This window comes from Heliangelus exortis, chromosome 15 (assembly GCF_036169615.1).
Source record: "Heliangelus exortis chromosome 15, bHelExo1.hap1, whole genome shotgun sequence".
Taxonomy (NCBI): Eukaryota; Metazoa; Chordata; class Aves; order Apodiformes; family Trochilidae; genus Heliangelus; species Heliangelus exortis.
This window is the reverse complement of record NC_092436.1, coordinates 15,850,126-15,872,363: the sequence shown is the minus strand read 5'-3', so window position 1 is coordinate 15,872,363 and position 22,238 is coordinate 15,850,126. Positions and strand designations below refer to the sequence as shown.

General features: G+C 53.7%; 3 protein-coding genes across 3 annotated transcripts; all 3 read right to left on the bottom strand.

Annotated features, from left to right (window-relative positions):
* Positions 1 to 104: 104 nt before the first annotated feature.
* Positions 105 to 6,861, bottom strand: LOC139802866 (protocadherin beta-16-like). The gene is made up of 2 exons (XM_071758454.1): positions 4,344 to 6,861; positions 105 to 498 (listed from the first exon to the last, which is right to left on the bottom strand). The coding sequence occupies exons 1-2, from the start codon at positions 6,801 to 6,803 to the stop codon at positions 340 to 342; spliced, it is 2,619 nt and encodes an 872-aa protein (XP_071614555.1). The 5' UTR covers positions 6,804 to 6,861; the 3' UTR covers positions 105 to 339.
* A 2,594-nt stretch (positions 6,862 to 9,455) lies between these two features.
* LOC139802943 (protocadherin beta-16-like) lies at positions 9,456 to 11,962 on the bottom strand. Its single transcript, XM_071758616.1, has one exon. The coding sequence runs from the start codon at positions 11,949 to 11,951 to the stop codon at positions 9,462 to 9,464; it is 2,490 nt and encodes an 829-aa protein (XP_071614717.1). The 5' UTR covers positions 11,952 to 11,962; the 3' UTR covers positions 9,456 to 9,461.
* Positions 11,963 to 17,968: 6,006 nt separating this feature from the next.
* LOC139803249 (protocadherin beta-15-like) lies at positions 17,969 to 21,734 on the bottom strand. Its single transcript, XM_071759188.1, has one exon. The coding sequence runs from the start codon at positions 20,492 to 20,494 to the stop codon at positions 17,969 to 17,971; it is 2,526 nt and encodes an 841-aa protein (XP_071615289.1). The 5' UTR covers positions 20,495 to 21,734.
* Positions 21,735 to 22,238: the final 504 nt, after the last annotated feature.

Genomic DNA, 22,238 nt, shown 5'->3' with positions numbered 1-22,238 from the left:
AATATTACAGAGCCCTCTCCATCAGAAAAATAAAACAAAAACAAATGCAGAAAATAAGATACAAGAAAAACTTATCTGCCAGACTTGCTTCTACTTCTCAGCCTTTCCCTTGATATTAGGAACCAGCAGCACTCTCACAATCATACAGCAAGTCTCAGTGTCATCAGCCAGCAACACAGTCCTCCTCTTCCATCCATATCACACCTGCAAATTACCTACAGGAATCAAGCACTGCCCAGGAGGGCAGTGGGTTTCGTCCCTCACAGAGAAGCCTTGTGCCCCTTGCTACTACTTTTTAGGTGGGTGTTTGCTCTCTGTTCTCTTTTCCCCATGAGGACATCAGCCAGGGAGGACAGACACACTTGTCTTTCTCCTCACTCCCTGAGGGGTCAGCCAAGGGTTCTGATCAGAACTGACATTTAGCTCCATCCCCTGGTTTCCTGCACAAGCTGCTCCTGCAGCTCTGGGCCCTGTGTCTTCAGGGAGGGGAGCTCTGGCCTGCAAAGAGCAGACAGTGGAGGCTGTCACTGGGAGGTAAGCAGGCACCAGAGAGAACTGCAGAGGACATGTCTTACACCACTGTCTGTGTGACACCATCCTTCTGCACCCAGAGCCCAAGAGGAGGTTGGACCCTGCAGTGTCTCTCTGACCTGGATGGGGACATTTTAATCTAGAAATATTTCTCCACTACGAACACCAACAAGGCACCAGAGCAGTCTAAGAGGAGAAGTCTAAGAGGACAATTTCATAAGGTGAGATCCCAAAATAAAAGCACTTTCTCACAAATGGTAAATGCAGTTTCATGGTGAGGTACTGAGGTTGGTCCTTGTCTCCCCTGAGGCTACTGGGGCTCTGAGAATCTGCAGTCAAGTAAGTCCAAGTCATTGGTGGTTATGAAACAGAAAACTGTTTAGGGCTCTCCAAGATGGTCTGAAGTGCCAGAAGGATCCCTAGAAAATTCTCATGTTAGAGGGGAGTCTGAGAATAATTGGGTGGAGAGGTAGGAGAGAAGGAGCTGATTCAATCCTCACCTCTTGTCACCCCCACACTCCTGGGACAGCTGGAGGTTCAGGAGCACCTTAGACATGACTCACTTGAAGTTCAGAGCAGCAGTGAGAAGAGAGGTGCTGCTTGTTTGCAGCAGCACCCCTCAGGTTCATGAAATGGCTGGAAGGTCATAGAATCACATCATGGTTTGGGTTGGAAGGGACCTTAAGGATGAGAGAATCACAGAATCATTCAGGACAAACAGAGCACTAAGATCATCAGGTCCAACTGTCACCACAACACCACCATGACCTCTAAACCATGTCCTGAAATGGAAATTCTACACATTTGTTGAACACCTCTGGGCATGGTGACACCACCCACACCATGGACAGCCTGTTCCTATGATTGAACACTCCTTTAGTAAAGATATTCTTTCCTAATTTCCAATCTAAACTTCCCTTGATGCAACTTGAGGCCATCCTATTGCTGGTTACATGGGAAAAGAGACCAACACCTCCTTTTAGGGACCTGTAGGGAGTGAGAAACTCCCTCAGTCTCTTCCAGACCAAACAGTCCCGATTCCTTCGGCCACTCACAAGACTTGGACACCAGACACTTCCCAGCTCCCTTGCCCTTCTCTGGACACAACCCAAAACCTCAGTGTTCTTCTTGGAGTGAGAGGCCTAAATAACACAGGATCTGAAGAGAGACCTCACCAGAGCCAAGTACAGGGCCATGATCCTTTCCCTTCTCCTGCAGGCCTAAGTATTTCTGATAGAAACCAGCATTCTCTTGGCCTTTTTGGACACCTGGGTACATCCTGTCTATTGTCACCCAACACCCCCAGGGCCTTTTCTGCTGGGCATCTTTCCAGCCACTCCTGCCCAGGCCTGCAGACTGACTTGGGGTTGCTGGGACTGAAGTGCAGGACCTGACACTTGGCCTTCTTAAACCTCATACAACTGACCTCGGCCCATTGACCCAGCAAGTCCACATCCCTCTGCAGAGCCCTCCTACCTCTGAGCAAATCAAAACCCCCTCCAAACTCAGGATCATCTGCCAGCTTCCTGACAGTGCACCCAATCCCCTCATCCAGATCCTTGATCAAGATGTTAAACAAGCCTGGCCCCAACACTGAGCCCTGGGCACACTGCTTCTGACTGGATGCCAACTGGATTTAACTCCACTCACCACAGCTCTCTGGGATCATCTCTCCAGCCAGCTTTTACCCAGCAAAGAGCACACCTGGCTATGCCATCACCTGCCAGGTTCTCTAGAAGAAGGCTCTGATTACAGTGTCACAATCTGCACTAAAGTCAAGCACACAGCACCCAGGGCCATTCTGTCATCCACTGGAGGGGACTCACCAGGTCATAAAAAGAGAAAATTTGGCCAAGCAGCACCTGCCTTTCATGAACCCATATGCAGGCTGGGCCTGATCCTATGGTTGCCCTGCACAAGCTGTGTGAGCACAATGAAGATGAAACACACTGGAAGCCCTGAGGATAACTGGTCTGAGGATTAACTTGACTGAAGCAAAGAAGGCTTTCAGTACTTCAGCCTTTTCCTCAGCTCTGGTAACAATGCTTCAGCCAGCATCACTTGAAGGATGGAAATTCCCATTGGCTGTCTTTTTGGTGTTATTTCTAAGGTTTTTATTAATGTTATATAATAGTGACCAGATTGAGTTCTACCTGGGCCTTTGCCTTCTCAACATTCTCTCTGGATGACCTACAATCCCTGTAAAACTCTGACTCACTCGCCTGCCCCTTCTGCACAGGTTGGTAAACTCCTTTTTTCCCTGAGTCCCAGCACAATCTCCCTGTTGAGCCACACCAGTTGTCTTCCTTGCCACTTCATCCAACACCACATGGGGACAGCCCTCCTGGAATGCTTTCACCTTTAGGACTGTTACAACCAGTGTCCTGATGGGCCAAAGTCTGCCCTCTGCAAGGCCATGGCAGTGGTTTTGATGACCCCCTTCATTTCTTCCCCAAGAAACAACAACTCAAGCATTTCATGGTCACTAAGCCCAAGACGCTCTCTGAGCACCACGTCTCCCACCAGTCCTTCTCTCTTTGTAAACACCAAGTTTAGAGAGGCACCTCTCCACATGGCTTCACTTATCAGCTCTCTCAGGAAATTCTCTCCCACACCTGCCAGGAACATCCTACACTGTTTCCTCTCTACTGTTTTATTTCCAGCAGAAGTTCAGTAACTGGAAGTCCCCCATGAAAACAAGGATAAGACATTGAGAGACTTCTGCCAGGCACTTGCAGAATGCTTCATCTGCCTCTTCATCCTGGGCAGGGGTGACCTATATAGACTGCCAAGAGGATATCAGCCTCGTTGGCCTTCACCCTCATCCTCACCCATAAGCACTTGATATTAACACCACATTCACTCAGCTCCATACAATCAACACTCCCCAACACACACAGACACCCCACCATGTTTTCTTGCCTGACTTTTCTCAAGAGCTTAGAACCATCCATGGCATCGTTCTGGTCATCAGACTCATCCCATCAGGTTTCTGTGATGGTCACTAAGTCATAGATATCCTGCTGCACAATGGCTTTCAGCTCCTCTTTCTTGTCCATTTTGAATACATTGGTGCAGATGCACTTGAGTCCAGGCTAAATGTTTCATCTGCAATATTGCCAAAATACCCCAAGGCTCATTTCTAGAGAGCCTCTTTTATCTCCTTCATAACTAATATGAATCCCACTTGATGAGCTGCACCACCTCAGGAGTGAAAACTATTTTCACCCTTCTGAGATGGCTGGAACTCATTCCATCAGACCTGGTGCACTGTATATGTTATAATTATATAAAAAAAAATAACAGAAAAGAAAAAACAACACCAATAAACAGAAATGAAATTCCACCAATGGCACCAGTCAGTCTCATCACTGCCAAACTCCATATCCAATAGTGGGTAGCTATAAGATCCTGGCAGCAGACAAGGGAGATGGAATTTCCAAGTAGAGTTTTTAAACCAGGCATCAGGGAGGCAAACACTTCCCCACGGGCAGGAGCCCTTATAAAAAGACTCTCTCTAGGTTATAGTAGGATGCAATCAGGTACTGGTAGGTTCCATAAGGTCTCCCTAGAGCATTTTCTTCTCAACACTTCAACAAACCCCTACTACTCATGCTCCAGACCATCAGATCATCGTTAATTAATACCTCACCATCACCTTCCCCCTCATGAGTTCCCTCTGTGTTTCCCTGCCCAGAGATGCTCGAGGCCTCGGATCATTCTTCCTGATGACCCCACCCCCATTACCACAACGCTCATTACAAGCTTCCCCACCCCAGAGCCATCAGCTCGTCACAGACAGGTTGCCTCACCTGGGCAGCCCAGTCGCCTTCTTCGCCGAGGTTGGTCGCCTCCTGCGAGCACACGGAGCTGCGCTGCTCGCCCGGGCCCGGGGGCAGCCCGGCGGGGAAGCAGGGCAAGAGCGGCCTGAGGAAGCGGAACTCGCTGTTGACGGTGCCGCCGGCGAAGCAGATGTCGTAGACGTAGCTGCGGGGCAGGGAGCCCGCCGTGCTCTCCGGCACAGCCGCGGGGAACGTGGGCAAGCTCTCGGCCCGCGCCCCACGCACCTTCGCCACCACCGCCGCCACGGCGGTGGCCACCAACAGCGCCGACACGCAGGCCAGCGAGGCGATCAGGTAGAGGGTCAGCGGCCCCTCCGACTCCGACCCCGACCCCGCCGCCTCCGACTCCGCCGCCGCCGCCTCGTCCTCGCCGCCCCGCCAATGCGCGTCGGAGAAGCCGTCCACCAGGGCGATGCCCAGCGTGGCGGTGGCCGAGCGCGGCGGCTGCCCGCGGTCTCGCACCAGCACCACCAGCCTCTGCCGGGACGCGTCCCTCTCCGACACGGCCCGCGCCGTCCGCACCTCGCCGCTGTGCAGCCCCACGCGGAACAGACCCGGCTCCGTCGCCTTCCACACCTCGTACGACAGCCACGCGTTCTGACCCGCGTCCGCGTCCACCGCCACCACCTTGGCCACCAGGTAGCCCGACGGAGACCCGCGCGGCACCACCTCGCCCCACCGCAGCCTGCTCTCCGACGACGGGTGCAGCACCACCGGCGCGTTGTCGTTCTCGTCCCGCACCACCACGCGCACCACCGCCCGCGCGCTCAGCGACGGAGAGCCCCCGTCGGCAGCCACCACCGACACCTCCAAGGCGCGCACCTCCTCGTAGTCCAGCGCCCGCACCACGTAAACCTCCCCGCTCGCCGAGTTCACCGACACGCGCGGACGCTCCTCGCCCTCCTCGCGCAACACCGCGTACGTCACGCGCGCGTTGCTCCCCGCGTCCGCGTCCCTCGCCGACACGCTCCCCACGCGCACCATCGGGCTGTTGTTCTCCACCACCCACAGCGTGTAAACCTCCCGGCTGAACTCGGGCGCGTTGTCGTTCACGTCCGAGATCTGCACCCAGATCACTTCCCGCGAGCTCAGCCGCCTCCTGCCCCAGTCCCGGGCCCTCACGCTGATGTTATACTCCGCCCTCCTCTCCCTGTCCAGCGCCCCCGTTGTTCGCACCTCGTACTCGTTGGCAAACGTGGCCGTCAGGCTGAAGGGCGAGTCCCCGTCGATCCAGCACTCCGTCCTCCCGTTCTCGCCGGAGTCGCGGTCCCGCACGCTCAACAGGGCCACCACGCTGCGGGGCGGCGCGTCCTCGGGGATCGAGGCGCTGACGGACGTCAGCGCTATCTCCGGGGCGTTGTCATTCACGTCCAGCACCTCCACCTGCACTTTGCAATGAGCAGACAGACCCCCGCCGTCGGTGGCTTTTACCACCAACTGGTGGCTTTTCATGTCCTCGTAGTCCAGGTTGCCCGCCACACGAATCTCCCCAGTTTCGGGGTTCAGCTCGAAGAGCTGACGAGAGTGCTCTGGTACCTTGGTGAAGGCGTATAGCACCTTCCCATTGGACCCTTCGTCAGGATCCACGGCAACCACTTTCACCACCAGCTGTCCCTGGGGACTGTTCTCAGCCACCCGCACCTCGTAGACCTCTCGATCGAATTTCGGAATGTTGTCATTGGCATCCAGCACCACGATGCGGACACGAGCTGTGCCCGACCTGGGTGGAGAGCCCCCGTCGGTGGCCGTCAGCAGTAAATTCAGCTCTCTCTGCTCTTCTCGGTCCAGATGACGCTCGAGCACGAGTTCCACATTGTCGAGTCCGTTTTTCTCTTTTCCGAGGGAGAGGAAGAAATGCGGATTGGCCTCCAGGCTGTAGTTCTGCAAACCATTAATGCCCACGTCACGGTCATGGGCGCTCTCCAGAGGGAAATGAGAACCAGGTGGTGTCGTTTCGGGAATCTCTAAAACCATCTCTTTCGCCGGGAACACGGGGGAATTGTCGTTCACGTCACGAACCTCCACCTCCCCTCGCATCAGCTGCAACGGATTCTCAAGGAAGATCTTAAAATGCAGCGTGCAGGTAGCGCTCTGCGGGCAGATCTCCTCCCGGTCCAGAGACTCCTTTACTGTCAGGACGCCGGTGCTCGGCTCGAGCCGGAAAAGCTGCTCGTTCCCCTCGGACACAACGCGGGCCTTGCGAGCCGACAGCTGGCTCGGAGCCACCCCCAGCTCCTCTGCAATGTTGCCCACAAACGAGTCCCTCTCCATTTCCTCCGCCACAGAATACCGCAGGCTTTCGGCCCCGCTCCGCCACACGCAAACGCACACAAGAAACAAGATCACTTGCCTCTGCCTGCCTCCGCTCCGTCTCCCACACGCCAGCAGCCTCCAGAAAAGCCATCCACCGTCCTGCGGGGCTCCCACCATTCTTCAGCGGCCTCCGAGCCAGAGCGCTCTTGCTCAGCAATCCCGCGGGCGGGGGGCTCAAACCTCCCGGCGAGCCCCTTCTGTGCCCCTGCCTCCTTCCCCACCAGCTCACAAACCTGGTTTTCTTTTTTTTTTTTCCTGTCTCCCGGTGACTGCAAACGCGGTGCTGGGAGAGGAACCTTCCGCTCCGCGGCCAACACCCCCACCCAGTGTCGCAAGTGGGAATTGTTCCTCTGCCTTACTCTCTACAGCGCTGCTGCTTTTGCTTTGGAGTTTGCTGCTTGAACCTGCGCTCTCTATGCAAAAGCTCAGACTAAAAGGACCTTTGAATATTTCTCTATTCTCCCCCAATACTCAAGGATACTCTCTCATCACTTCCTAGCTCGCCACCCGAATTTTTCACAAAGAGCTGTGGGTTTTCCTCTGTGTTTTGTCAGCATTTCACGTTCTCTTACTTCCACGGAATTTATCTTTGCATTTTTCTTCTCTTCACCATTTCTTAAACAGCACAGGACGAGTAATAAGTGGGGCCGGTCTGAGAACAGACGCTATGGAGAGGTGGCGCCAAAGAGCAGAGAGAGAAAGGCGCGGGAGGATAAAAATCTCATAATCCCAGCTCAGCATAACACTACAGTGATAAGGACACATCGTCCTAAGGCTGATTTCCTCACACTGTGTATCACACCTCGCCCAAAGGACACATGGCTCTCGGCTGTTCTCTGCAAAAAGAGTTTCTCTTGTTTAACTGACTGGAGGATCCTCCCCTGTCGCCTCTATACAAATAAACAGGTCCTGCCCATGGAAGAGCACTGAAACGATGTGATCTCTTACGGTCCTTGCCAAACAAAGTCATTCCATTATTTAAGAGTCCTTTTCCCTCTCCACAGAAAAACTTTGGAGGTCGCTTCACTGAGAAATCAGACCTGAACAACTAAAGCTGTGTAAGAAGACGCAGCTAAAAACCACTCAGTATCAAAGAGGAGAGGTCATGATTTAAAACCCCAGATGTACAAATGTCAAGGAGCAAGAGCTAACAGAGATAATAGCCAAGGCCAGGGATGTAATGACACTAATTGGCAGGGCATTAAATGAACCCTTCACCTGTAAGCTGCAATAGACAGAAATTTTGCTACATACATAGTGAAAAATGGCCTAGACAAGTGAATTTTGACATATCGTACTCCCCAAGGAATACCCAAGTAGGTTTTCTTGTTTCCTCTCAACAGACATTTGGCTCTTGAAAATGTGTGGGCAAAACAGCACAGACTACATTAAAGATCAACAATTATTATGAAAGGAAAAGGAACAAGAAAGCTTCTCCATGACCGCCACTCTTCAGTGTCTATAGTCTAATGCAAAAGTTTTAGACTACTACACTGGAAAACCAATAACAGCACTGTAAATGCTATACTATGTTGGACACAAACCCCCAGAGATGTCAGATTTAAATTTACTGTATGAAAAACATAAGAACGAATTGCTCAAGGCACACACTTTGCAGTAGGGACAACGTGTAACCTCCTGCTCAAAGAAGCAAAGGGTGTCAACATCAGGCATTCCAAACTGAATCAGCTTCTGCTTCTTTTCAAGGAGTCACTGTGCAAGCTTCATTTTGCTTAATACCTGCTTGGCCCGGTACTGAACACTCTGCAGAAAGTTGTGACTGTATTGCAGAATCCTCTCCATCAGGAAAACAAAACAAAGCAAAAACAGATGCAGAGAAAGTAATACAGCAAACAAATATCTTGAAGAACTGCTCCCAGTATTCAAGTTTTCCCTCGATATTTGAAAGCAGTAGCACTCTCACACTCACACAAACATCCTGAACTGTTGCTTCTCTACTGTTTTATCTCCCACACCTGCCAGGAACATCCTACACTGTTTCCTCTCTACCGTTTTACTTCCAGCAGAACTGCAGTAACTGGAAGTCCCCCATGAAAACAAGGATAAGACATTGAGAGACTTCTGCCAGACACTTGCAGAATGCTTCATCTGCCTCTTCATCCTGGGACAGGGGTTGGAGAATGTCTATGCAAACTCCGGAGAGCATATCTGCCTTCTCGCCTTCACCCTCATCCTCACCCATAAGCACTTGATATTAACACCACATTCACTCAGCTCCATACACTCAACACTCCCTAACACACACAGACACCCCACCACGTTTTCTTCCTTGGCATTTCTCAAGAGCTTAGAACCATCCATGGCAGCATTCTGGTCACCAGAGGCATGCCACCACGTTTCTCTCATGGTGACTGAGTAACAGATAACCTACAACACAGTGGATCTCAGCTCCTCCTCTTTCTTATCCATAGTGAATATTTAGGTGACGATGCACTTGTGCCTAGGAAAAAGGTTTCATCTGCAATCTTACCAAACCATGCCAAGGCTGATCTCTAGCAAACCTCTTTTATCTCCTTCAAAACAAATATAAATCACACCTGATGAGCTGCAACACCTCATCAGTGAAAAATCTTTTCACACTTCTGACGTGGCTAGAACCCTTCCCATCAAACCACGTGCAGTATAAATATTACAATTATTAAAAAAGAAAAACAAAGACACAAAGCTTCCAAGCCTGGGATCAGTGTTGATTATTACCTCTCCACCACCACCCTACTCAACATGCTATTCCCTCCTCGTTTCCCCGCACGATTGTCACAGCCCCATCTCGGCGATCCCCCTCACCTGGGCAGCCCAGTCGCCTTCTTCGCCGAGGTTGGTCGCCTCCTGCGAGCACACGGAGCTGCGCTGCTCGCCCGGGCCCGGGGGCAGCCCGGCGGGGAAGCAGGGCAAGAGCGGCCTGAGGAAGCGGAACTCGCTGTTGACGGTGCCGCCGGCGAAGCAGATGTCGTAGACGTAGCTGCGGGGCAGGGAGCCCGCCGTGCTCTCCGGCACAGCCGCGGGGAACGTGGGCAAGCTCTCGGCCCGCGCCCCACGCACCTTCGCCACCACCGCCGCCACGGCGGTGGCCACCAACAGCGCCGACACGCAGGCCAGCGAGGCGATCAGGTAGAGGGTCAGCGGCCCCTCCGACTCCGACCCCGACCCCGCCGCCTCCGACTCCGCCGCCGCCGCCTCGTCCTCGCCGCCCCGCCAATGCGCGTCGGAGAAGCCGTCCACCAGGGCGATGCCCAGCGTGGCGGTGGCCGAGCGCGGCGGCTGCCCGCGGTCTCGCACCAGCACCACCAGCCTCTGCCGGGACGCGTCCCTCTCCGACACGGCCCGCGCCGTCCGCACCTCGCCGCTGTGCAGCCCCACGCGGAACAGACCCGGCTCCGTCGCCTTCCACACCTCGTACGACAGCCACGCGTTCTGACCCGCGTCCGCGTCCACCGCCACCACCTTGGCCACCAGGTAGCCCGACGGAGACCCGCGCGGCACCACCTCGCCCCACCGCAGCCTGCTCTCCGACGACGGGTGCAGCACCACCGGCGCGTTGTCGTTCTCGTCCCGCACCACCACGCGCACCACCGCCCGCGCGCTCAGCGACGGAGAGCCCCCGTCGGCAGCCACCACCGACACCTCCAAGGCGCGCACCTCCTCGTAGTCCAGCGCCCGCACCACGTAAACCTCCCCGCTCGCCGAGTTCACCGACACGCGCGGACGCTCCTCGCCCTCCTCGCGCAACACCGCGTACGTCACGCGCGCGTTGCTCCCCGCGTCCGCGTCCCTCGCCGACACGCTCCCCACGCGCACCATCGGGCTGTTGTTCTCCACCACCCACAGCGTGTAAACCTCCCGGCTGAACTCGGGCGCGTTGTCGTTCACGTCCGAGATCTGCACCCAGATCACTTCCCGCGAGCTCAGCCGCCTCCTGCCCCAGTCCCGGGCCCTCACGCTGATGTTATACTCCGCCCTCCTCTCCCTGTCCAGCGCCCCCGTTGTTCGCACCTCGTACTCGTTGGCAAACGTGGCCGTCAGGCTGAAGGGCGAGTCCCCGTCGATCCAGCACTCCGTCCTCCCGTTCTCGCCGGAGTCGCGGTCCCGCACGCTCAACAGGGCCACCACGCTGCGGGGCGGCGCGTCCTCGGGGATCGAGGCGCTGACGGACGTCAGCGCTATCTCCGGGGCGTTGTCATTCACGTCCAGCACCTCCACCTGCACCTTGCAATGCGCAGAAAGATCTCCGCCGTCTGTGGCTTTTACCACCAACTTGTGGCTTTTAGCGTCCTCGAAGTCCAGGTTTCCTGAGATCCGAATCTCTCCAGTTTCGGGGTTCAGCTCAAAGAGCTCGCGGGAGTGCTCCGGTATCTGGGTGAAGTCATAACGCACCTTCGCATTGGACCCTTCGTCAGGATCCACGGCAACCACTTTCACCACCAGCTGTCCCGGGGGACTGTTCTCCGGCACCCGCACCTCGTAAACGTCTCGATCGAATTTCGGGTTGTTGTCATTGGCATCCAGCACCACGATGCGAATCCGAGCTGTGCCCGATCTGGGTGGAGAGCCCCCGTCGGTGGCCGTCAGCAGTAAATTCAGCTCCCGCTGCTCTTCCCGGTCCAGATGACGCTCGAGCACGAGCTCCACATTATCGAGTCCGTCTTTCTCTTTTCCGAGAGAGAGGGAAAAATGCGGATTGGCCTCCAGGCTGTAGTTCTGCAAACCATTAATGCCCACGTCACGGTCATGGGCGCTCTCCAGAGGGAAACGAGACCCGGGAAGTGTCGTTTCGGGAATCCTTAAAACCATCTCTTTCGCCGTGAACACGGGGGAATTGTCGTTCACGTCACGAACCTCCACCTCCCCTCGCATCAGCTGCAACGGATTCTCAAGGAAGATTTTAAAATGCAGCGTGCAGGTAGCGCTCTGCGGGCAGATCTCCTCCCGGTCCAGAGACTCCTTTACTGTCAGGACGCCGGTGCTCGGCTCGAGCCGGAAAAGCTGCTCGTTCCCCTCGGACACAACGCGGGCCTTGCGAGCCGACAGCTGGCTCGGAGCCACCCCCAGCTCCTCTGCAATGTTGCCCACAAACGAGTCCCTCTCCATTTCCTCCGCCACAGAATACCGCAGGCTTTCGGCCCCGCTCCGCCACACGCAAACGCACACAAGAAACAAGATCACTTGCCTCTGCCTGCCTCCGCTCCGTCTCCCACACGCCAGCAGCCTCCAGAAAAGCCATCCACCGTCCTGCGGGGCTCCCACCATTCTTCAGCGGCCTCCGAGACAGAGCGCTCTTGCTCAGCAATCCCGCGGGCGGGGGGCTCAAACCTCCCGACCAGCCCGTTCTGTGCCCCTGCCTCCTTCCCCACCAGCTCACAAACCTGGTTTTCTTTTTTTTTTCCTGTCTCCCGGTGACTGCAAACGCGGTGCTGGGAGAGGAACCTTCCGCTCCGTGGCCAACACCCCCACCCAGTGTCGCAACTGGGAATTGTTCCTCTGGCTTTGTACAGCGCTGGTTTTTGGGAGTTTGCTGCTTCAATCTGCGCTCTCCGTGCAAAAGCCAAGACAAAAAGGCTCGTGGGAATTTTCTCTGTCCTCCCCCCACACAAAGGGCTCTCTTGGCATCACTTCCCAGCTCGCAACTCTTCACGCACAGCTCTTGGGTTTCCCCTGCGTGGTGTCGGTTCTGTAACTTGCACAGGGTGCAGCACAAGATGTTTCTTACCTTGGTTACTTGTCAGTCAGCACAGGAGAGTTAAGATGTGCCGAGGGGCAGAGAAGCTTTTGAACATGGGAACTGGTGCCAGAGAGCAGATCCGGAAAGGCTTTGGAAGAAAAATAGTCCCACATACCCTTGATCTCCTTGGCTCCAGGATGTTAAGGACACAGAATCCTAATGATGTGTGTGTGACATTGTGTAATCACACCAAAGGACTTAGGACACAAAATCTTGTCTGTGCATAAAGCGTTTACCTCCTTTAATTGACTGGGGGATCCTCCCCTGCTGCCTGGTGACCCTTGAACTCACCATCACTTTTGCCACTCTGTAACACATTCCTGGGAGATATCCCCAGCCCCTGTGGGAACATCCACCTGCTTCAACCTGGTTCCATGTTTGGGGGTTTAGAGTCCCTGCCCATGGAAGACCTTTGCAACAAGATGATCCTTAAGGTCCTTTCTAACCCAAACTATCCTATATTTCTACAGTCCTTTCCCCTCTCTGATGTCACCACACAGGCATGGAAATACTTACTGCACTCACAAGTCAAACCTGAACAACTGAAGCACTCTGCATAAAACTGAGATAATATTACAGAGCCCTCTCCATCAGAAAAATAAAACAAAACAAATGCAGAAAATAAGATCCAAGAAAAACTTATCTGCCAGACTTGCTTCTACTTTTCAGCCTTTCCCTTGATATTAGGAACCAGCAGCACTCTCACAATAATACAGCAAGTCCCGGTGTCATCAGCCAGCAACACAGTCCTCCTCTTCCATCCATATCACACCTGCAAATTACCTACAGCAATCAAGCACTGCCCAGAAGGGCAGTGGGTTTCCTCCCTCACAGAGAAGCCTTGTGCCCCTTGCTACTACTTTTTAGGTGGGTGTTTGCTCTCTGTTCTCTTTTCCCCATGAGGACATCAGCCAGGGAGGACAGACACACTTGTCTTTCTCCTCACTCCCTGAGGGGTCAGCCAAGGGTTCTGATCAGAACTGACATTTAGCTCCATCCCCTGGTTTCCTGCACAAGCTGCTCCTGCAGCTCTGGACCCTGTGTCTTCAGGGAGGGGAGCTCTGGCCTGCAAAGAACAGAGAGTGGAGGCTGTCACTGGGAGGTAAGCAGGCACCAGAGAGAACTGCAGAGGACATGTCTTACACCACTGTCTGTGTGACACCATCCTTCTGCACCCAGAGCCCAAGAGGAGGTTGGACCCTGCAGTGTCTCTCTGACCTGGATGGGGACATTTTAATCTAGAAATATTTCTCCACTACGAACACCAAAAAGGCACCAGAGCAGGTCTGTTAGAAGTCTAAGAGGACAATTTCATAAGGTGAGATCCCAAAATAAAAGCACTTTCTCACAAATGATAAATGCAGTTTCATGGTGAGGTCTTGAGGTTGGTCCTTGTCTCCCCTGAGGCTACTGGGGCTCTGAGAATCTGCAGTCAAGTAAGTCCAAGTCATTGGTGGTTATGAAACAGAAAACTGTTTAGGGCTCTCCAAGATGGTCTGAAGTGCCAGAAGGATCCCTAGAAAATTCTCATGTTAGAGGGGAGTCTGAGAATAATTGGGTGGAGAGGTAGGAGAGAAGGAGCTGATTCAATCCTCACCTCTTGTCACCCCCACACTCCTGGGACAGCTGGAGGTTCAGGAGCACCTTAGACATGACTCACTTGAAGTTCAGAGCAGCAGTGAGAAGAGAGGTGCTGCTTGTTTGCAGCAGCACCCCTCAGGTTCATGAAATGGCTGGAAGGTCATAGAATCACATCATGGTTTGGGTTGGAAGGGACCTTAAGGATGAGAGAATCACAGAATCATTCAGGACAAACAGAGCTCGAAGATCATCAGGTCCAACTGTCACCACAACACCACCATGACCTCTAAACCATGTCCTGAACTGCAACTTCTACACATTTGTTGAACACCTCTGGGCATCGTGACACCACCCTCACCATGGACAGCCTGTTCCTATGATTGAACACTCCTTTAGTAAAGATATTCTTTCCTAATTTCCAATCTAAACTTCCCTTGATGCAACTTGAGGCCATCCTATTGCTGGTTACATGGGAAAAGAGATCAACACCTCCTTTTAGGGACCTGTAGGGAGTGAGAAACTCCCTCAGGCTCTTCCAGACCAAACAGTCCCGATTCCTTCGGCCACTCACAAGACTTGGACACCAGACACTTCCCAGCTCCCTTGCCCTTCTCTGGACACAACCCAAAACCTCAATGTTCTTCTTGGAGTGAGAGGCCTAAAGAATACAGGATTTGAAGAGAGACCTCACCAGAGCCAAGTACAGGGCCATGATCCTTTCCCTTCTCCTGCAGGCCTAAGTATTTCTGATAGAAACCAGCATTCTCTTGGCCTTTTTGGACACCTGGGTACATTCTGTCTGTTGTCACCCAACACCCCCAGGGCCTTTTCTGCTGGGCATCTTTCCAGCCACTTCTGCCCAGGCCTGCAGACTGACTTGGGGTTCCTGGGACTGAAGTGCAGGACCTGACACTTGGCCTTCTTAAACCTCATACAACTGACCTCGGCCCATTGACCCAGCAAGTCCACATCCCTCTGCAGAGCCCTCCTACCTCTGAGCAAATCAAAACCCCCTCCAAACTCAGGATCATCTGCCAGCTTCCTGACAGTGCACCCAATCCCCTCATCCAGATCCTTGATCAAGATGTTAAACAAGCCTGGCCCCAACATTGAGCCTCTTCCTTCCAGCCACACCTGCCAGGAACATCCTACACTGCTTCCTCTCTACTGTTTTGCTTCCAGCAGAAGTTCAGTAACTGGAAGTCCCCCATGAAAACAAGGATAAGAAATTGAGAGACTTCTGCCAGGCACTTGCAGAATGCTTCATCTGCCTCTTCATCCTGGGCAGGGGTGACCTATATAGACTGCCAAGAGGATATCAGCTCGTTGGCCTTCACCCTCATCCTCACCCATAAGCACTTGATATTAACACCACATTCACTCAGCTCCATACAATCAACACTCCCTAACACACACAGACACCCCACCATGTTTTCTTCCTTGGCATTTCTCAAGAGCTTATAACCATCCACTGCAGCATTTTGGTTGTCAGAGTCATTCCAACACATTTCTGTGATGGTCACTAAGTCACAGATATCCTGCTGCACAAGAGCTTTCAGCTCCTCTTTCTTGTCCATGCTGAATACATTGGTGCAGATGCACTTGAGTCCAGGCTAAATGTTTCATCTGCAATATTGCCAAACCACCCCAAGGCTCATCTCTAGAGAGCCTCTTTTATCTCCTTCATAACTAATATGAATCCCACTTGATGAGCTGCACCACCTCAGGAGTGAAGACTATTTTCACCCTTCTGAGATGGCTGGAACTCATTCCAGCAAACCTAGGCACTGTATACGCTATAATTATATAAAAAAAAATAACAGAAAAGAAAAAACAACACCAATAAACAGAAATTAAATTCCACCAATGGCACCAGCCAGTCTCATCACTGCCAAACTCCATATCCAATAGTGGGTAGCCTGTCCATAACCCTTTGCAGAGCCCGTCTACCCTCAAGCAGATCAAGACTCCCACCCAGTTTGGTGTAATCTGCATGACATCCTTCTTGAGGAACAATCCTGGTATTTTCTGGACCCCTTTGCCCTTAAGAACTGTCTCCCAAGAGAGCCTCTTAAATAGTGCCTGGATAGGCAAAAGGATGCCCTATAGGAGGCCATAGTGGTGGTTTTGCTGATCTATCTCCTTGCTTCAATAACAACTGAGAATTCTATTATTTCCTGGTCATTAAAGCCAAGAGAGCCTCCAACCACCAAACCACCCACCAGTCCCTCCCTGTTTGTAAACAGCAAGTCTAGAGAGACACCAGTTCTGGTTCATCCACTTACCTGCTCTTTCAGAAAGTTATCTTCCACACATTCCAGGAACCTCCTGAACTGTTTTCTCTCTGCTCTGTTTTATTTCCTGCAGGAGTTCAATAACTTGAAGTCCCCCATGAAAACAATGGCTAGCATTATATGACTTCTGCCAGCCACTTGTGGAATGTTTCATCTGCTTCTTCATTCCAGAGTGTGGTCTAAAAAGGCTCCCAAGAGGACCTCTGCTTTGTAGGCCTTCCCCCCACCCATAAGAACTTGACTTTACCATTTCAATCATTGAGCTCCATATAATCAAAACACTCCAAAACATAGAGAGCCACCCCACAGCTCCTCCTCGCCTGTCCTTTTAAGAGCCTATAGACATCTCTTGCAGCATTCCAGTCACCAGAATCACCCCACCATGTTTCTGTGAGGAAGATTTAGTCATAGGTACCCTGCTGAACAGGGAATTCCAGCTCCTCCTGATTGTTGCCCACGTTGTGAGCACTGGTGTAGATTCACTTGAGCTGGGCTGTCCATTTAACCCCAATATTGACATGCTACCCATGGGTTCATCTATAATGAGCCTGGTTTTATCTCCCTCCCCCTTCACAACTGATTTAAACCCCCCTTGGTGAGCCCCACCACCTCATGAGCAACACTCCTTTTTGTCTTTGAGACAGCTGAACTCCATCTGTCACCAGCAGGCCCAGTGCCATATAAACCTCACCATGACCAAAACAACCAAAATTCCACCTATGGCACCACAATTCTCATCACTGCCACACTCCATATCCAGCAGAGGATATTTATCAGACTGCCATATCAGAGCAGGGAGTTTCCTAGTAATGTTGCTAACCTAGGCACCAGGGAGGCAGCAGACATCCCTGTGGGATAGGAGTCCCTGTAAACAGATCCTCCCCAGCATCCTTGTACCCCTAAAACTACTTGCAAGTGCTATAAGATATGAAAAGAGGCTTCTCCACAATGAACAACAGAACAACCCCGACTTCTTTGATATGTATTCACAGCAAAGGTCCTCCAGCCCTTGGATGATCTTCAGTTATGATCTCACCATCACCACCCTTCACACTGGTCCCTCCATGCTACCCCACCCCAGTCACCTCACCATGGTGAGATCCCTCACCTGTACAGCCTAATCATCTTTCACCTCATGAATGATCAGGAGAAAAAGGACATCAGGTTAGCCAAGCAGGATCTGACTTCAATGAATTCCTATGCTGGCTTGGCCTGATTCCCTGGCTGTCCTGCACAAACCTTGTGGGTGCACTCAAGATGCTCCTCTCCATAACCAGAGAGCTGTACTAGAGCAGTAGTATCCTAGTAAAGTCTCTCCTAAGTAAACCTCCTCCTAACCAGGGAGGAAGAAGAATTCCTCGGGAATGGCTCTGGTTGGTACTTCAGAAGGCAATTGCCTAATAAAGCTTCCCCTCCTTTCCCTCTTAACAGCAGCAATCATAATGCACGGGGCTGACTGACTAGTCTTTGGCAGCCCTCTGGATGAAACTTCATGCACATCCTGGTCCTCAAATCCCACAGCCCTGTATATCTTATGTGAGAGCAAGTGGGAAACTGAGGGAGCCTTCCCGTTTCCACATAGAACAACAACAACAATCTCAGCCTGTATCCATAGCAGAGATTCTCCAGGACTCCGATCATCATAGATCATTACCTCAACACCACCTCCCTCACCACCCTGCTCCCTCCAAGATACATCTCCTCCCCGCACCATCACCCCGCACGATCCCCCTCACCTGGGCAGCCCAGTCGCCTTCTTCGCCGAGGTTGGTCGCCTCCTGCGAGCACACGGAGCTGCGCTGCTCGCCCGGGCCCGGGGGCAGCCCGGCGGGGAAGCAGGGCAAGAGCGGCCTGAGGAAGCGGAACTCGCTGTTGATGGTGCCGCCGGCGAAGCAGATGTCGTAGACGTAGCTGCGGGGCAGGGAGCCCGCCGTGCTCTCCGGCACAGCCGCGGGGAACGTGGGCAAGCTCTCGGCCCGCGCCCCACGCACCTTCGCCACCACCGCCGCCACGGCGGTGGCCACCAACAGCGCCGACACGCAGGCCAGCGAGGCGATCAGGTAGAGGGTCAGCGGCCCCTCCGACTCCGACCCCGACCCCGCCGCCTCCGCCGCCGCCGCCGCCGCCTCGTCCTCGCCGCCCCGCCAATGCGCGTCGGAGAAGCCGTCCACCAGGGCGATGCCCAGCGTGGCGGTGGCCGAGCGCGGCGGCTGCCCGCGGTCTCGCACCAGCACCACCAGCCTCTGCCGGGACGCGTCCCTCTCCGACACGGCCCGCGCCGTCCGCACCTCGCCGCTGTGCAGCCCCACGCGGAACAGACCCGGCTCCGTCGCCTTCCACACCTCGTACGACAGCCACGCGTTCTGACCCGCGTCCGCGTCCACCGCCACCACCTTGGCCACCAGGTAGCCCGACGGAGACCCGCGCGGCACCACCTCGCCCCACCGCAGCCTGCTCTCCGACGACGGGTGCAGCACCACCGGCGCGTTGTCGTTCTCGTCCCGCACCACCACGCGCACCACCGCCCGCGCGCTCAGCGACGGAGAGCCCCCGTCGGCAGCCACCACCGACACCTCCAAGGCGCGCACCTCCTCGTAGTCCAGCGCCCGCACCACGTAAACCTCCCCGCTCGCCGAGTTCACCGACACGCGCGGACGCTCCTCGCCCTCCTCGCGCAACACCGCGTACGTCACGCGCGCGTTGCTCCCCGCGTCCGCGTCCCTCGCCGACACGCTCCCCACGCGCACCATCGGGCTGTTGTTCTCCACCACCCACAGCGTGTAAACCTCCCGGCTGAACTCGGGCGCGTTGTCGTTCACGTCCGAGATCTGCACCCAGATCACTTCCCGCGAGCTCAGCCGCCTCCTGCCCCAGTCCCGGGCCCTCACGCTGATGTTATACTCCGCCCTCCTCTCCCTGTCCAGCGCCCCCGTTGTTCGCACCTCGTACTCGTTGGCAAACGTGGCCGTCAGGCTGAAGGGCGAGTCCCCGTCGATCCAGCACTCCGTCCTCCCGTTCTCGCCGGAGTCGCGGTCCCGCACGCTCAACAGGGCCACCACGCTGCGGGGCGGCGCGTCCTCGGGGATCGAGGCGCTGACGGACGTCAGCGCTATCTCCGGGGCGTTGTCATTCACGTCCAGCACCTCCACCTGCACTTTGCAATGTGCAGACAGACCCCCGCCGTCGGTGGCTCGCACCACCAGTTCGTGGCTTTTGGCTTCCTCGAAGTCCAGGTTACCCACCACACGAATCTCCCCGGTTTCGGGGTTCAGCTGGAATAGCTGCCGAGTTTCTTCCGGTGTCTTGGTGAAGGCATAACGCACCTTTGCATTGGATCCTTCGTCGGGATCCGCAGCAACCACTTTCACCACCAGCTGTCCCGGGGGACTGTTCTCAGCCACTTGCACCTCGTAGACTTCTCGATCGAATTTCGGGTTGTTGTCATTGGCATCCAGCACCACGATGCGGACCCGAGCTGTGCCCGACCTGGGTGGAGAGCCCCCGTCGGTGGCCGTCAGCAGTAAATTCAGCTCTCGCTGCTGTTCTCGGTCCAGCTCACGCTCGAGCACGAGCTCTTCGTATTTTTTTCCAGATTTGTTTGTTCCCATAGAGAGGGAGAAATGCGGATTGGCCTCCAGGCTGTAGTTCTGCAAACCATTAATGCCCACGTCACGGTCATGGGCGCTCTCCAGAGGGAAACGGGACCCAGGAGATTCCGTTTCAAGAATTTCTAAAACCATCTCCTTCACCGGGAACACGGGGGAATTGTCGTTCACGTCACGAACCTCCACCTCCCCTCGCATCAGCTGCAACGGATTCTCAAGGAAGATCTTAAAATGCAGCGTGCAGGTAGCGCTCTGCGGGCAGATCTCCTCCCGGTCCAGAGACTCCTTTACTGTCAGGACGCCGGTGCTCGGCTCGAGCCGGAAAAGCTGCTCGTTCCCCTCGGACACAACGCGGGCCTTGCGAGCCGACAGCTGGCTCGGAGCCACCCCCAGCTCCTCTGCAATGTTGCCCACAAACGAGTCCCTCTCCATTTCCTCCGCCACAGAATACCGCAGGCTTTCGGCCCCGCTCCGCCACACGCAAACGCACACAAGAAACAAGATCACTTGCCTCTGCCTGCCTCCGCTCCGTCTCCCACACGCCAGCAGCCTCCAGAAAAGCCATCCACCGTCCTGCGGGGCTCCCACCATTCTTCAGCGGCCTCCGAGACAGAGCGCTCTTGCTCAGCAATCCCGCGGGCGGGGGGCTCAAACCTCCCGACCAGCCCCTTCTGTGCCCCTGCCTCCTTCCCCACCAGCTCACAAACCTGGTTTTCTTTTTTTTTTCCTGTCTCCCGGTGACTAAAAACGCGGTGCTGGGAGAGGAACCTTCCGCTCCGTGGCCAACACCCCCACCCAGTGTCGCAAGTGGGAATTGTTCCTCTGCCTTGTTCAGGGAAATGCTTCTGCTTTGGACTTTCCTCCTTGCACCCGTGGTCTTCGTCCCAAAGCGAAGCCAGAAAGGGCTCGTGGAAGTTTTTTTTTTCTCCGCGGTACATATAGAGCCATTTCTCCTCAGGATTTTCCTTTTTTGCGGTGTCGGCATTGAAAGTTCTGCCGGTTGCAGGGGATGCATCCTGGGATTTTCTTTCTCTTCGGCACTCGTTAACCAGCACAGTCCAGTTAACAAGTGGGGTCAGTCAGAGAAGCTCCGCTATTTAATGGGAGACCTGGTGCCAGAGAGCTGAGAGAGAAGGGCCACGGAGGAAACTACAACACTGCCCCCAGCTCACAATGTTACACTATAATGATGAGGACACATCATCCTAATGCTGTTTCCTTGACCCCACCATCAGGTGTGTCACTCTCTGATACATTCGCCAAAATGTTTATGTACACAAACATCCACATGCTGCAACCTCTTTTCATATTTTTGAGGGGTACAGTCCCTGCCCGTGGCAGGAGGTTGGGACCAGATGATCTTTAGGGTTCCTTCAAACACAAATCATTCCATGATTCTACAGTCCTTTCTACTCGCTGATGTTACCACACCACTCTTGGAAAAGCTTGAGAGGTCCCTGCACTCAGAAATTCAACCTGAACTCCTCTACCTCTGTAAGGACAGGTGGCTGAAAACGATTTAGTATCAAAGGCAAGGAGAGGTCACCAATTAAACCCCTGGACATCCAAATGGGAAGGAGCAGGAGCGAATGAAGACAATAACAAATACCGGGGATCTAATGATATAATCAATTGGCATTAAATGAACGACTCAAGTGTAAACTGCAAGTTTCTGGTTCGACCAGAAGCACTGTTAACCATGGGATTACTACAAGTAACCATCAGCAAGTTTCTCAGAAAAAAGTGCAACCTGGAAAACGAAAAGCAGGAGCAAACAAAATACAGCCTGCAGAACTTATCTTCAGTTCAAGCAAATTTCATTCAGCTTTTACCATACTGAACCACACCATTTTTTCAATGGGACGTACTCTAACCTCACTTAACACCTCTACTCCCTTTTTTAGCTCTTTTCCAACATTTTAATTTAACAAAAGTACTCATAAAGTCGAACAATATTCACCAGGTGAAGACCTAGAAACGTGTCCATGACTTCATTTGTTTTAAAGTAATAACTTTGTGCCTGTACCAGAAGGAGGATCTAAACACTGTGCAGAAAGTGGTGACTATATTGACCACCAACAGGGTATCTGCCTTGTTGTCATTCACCCTCACCCATAAGCACTTGATATTAACACCACATTCACTCAGCTCTATACAATCAACACTCCCCAACACACACAGACACCCCACCATGTTTTCTTCCTTGACTTTTCTGAAGAGCTTAGAACCATCCATGGCACCGTTCTGGTCATCAGACTCATCCCATCAGGTTTCTGTGATGGTCACTAAGTCACAGATATCCTGCTGCACAAGAGCTTTCAGCTCCTCCTCTTTG

Excerpts from the sequence above, each read along its gene's own strand:
- LOC139802866 (XM_071758454.1), bottom strand. The coding sequence starts at position 6,803 with ATGGTGGGAGCCCCGCAGGACGGTGGATGGCTTTTCTGGAGGCTGCTG. Across the intron at positions 499-4,343 it reads AAGGCGACTGGGCTGCCCAG|GCCAGAGCTCCCCTCCCTGA; the intron begins GTGAGGCAACCT and ends TGCTCTTTGCAG.
- LOC139802943 (XM_071758616.1), bottom strand. The coding sequence starts at position 11,951 with ATGGTGGGAGCCCCGCAGGACGGTGGATGGCTTTTCTGGAGGCTGCTG.
- LOC139803249 (XM_071759188.1), bottom strand. The coding sequence starts at position 20,494 with ATGGTGGGAGCCCCGCAGGACGGTGGATGGCTTTTCTGGAGGCTGCTG.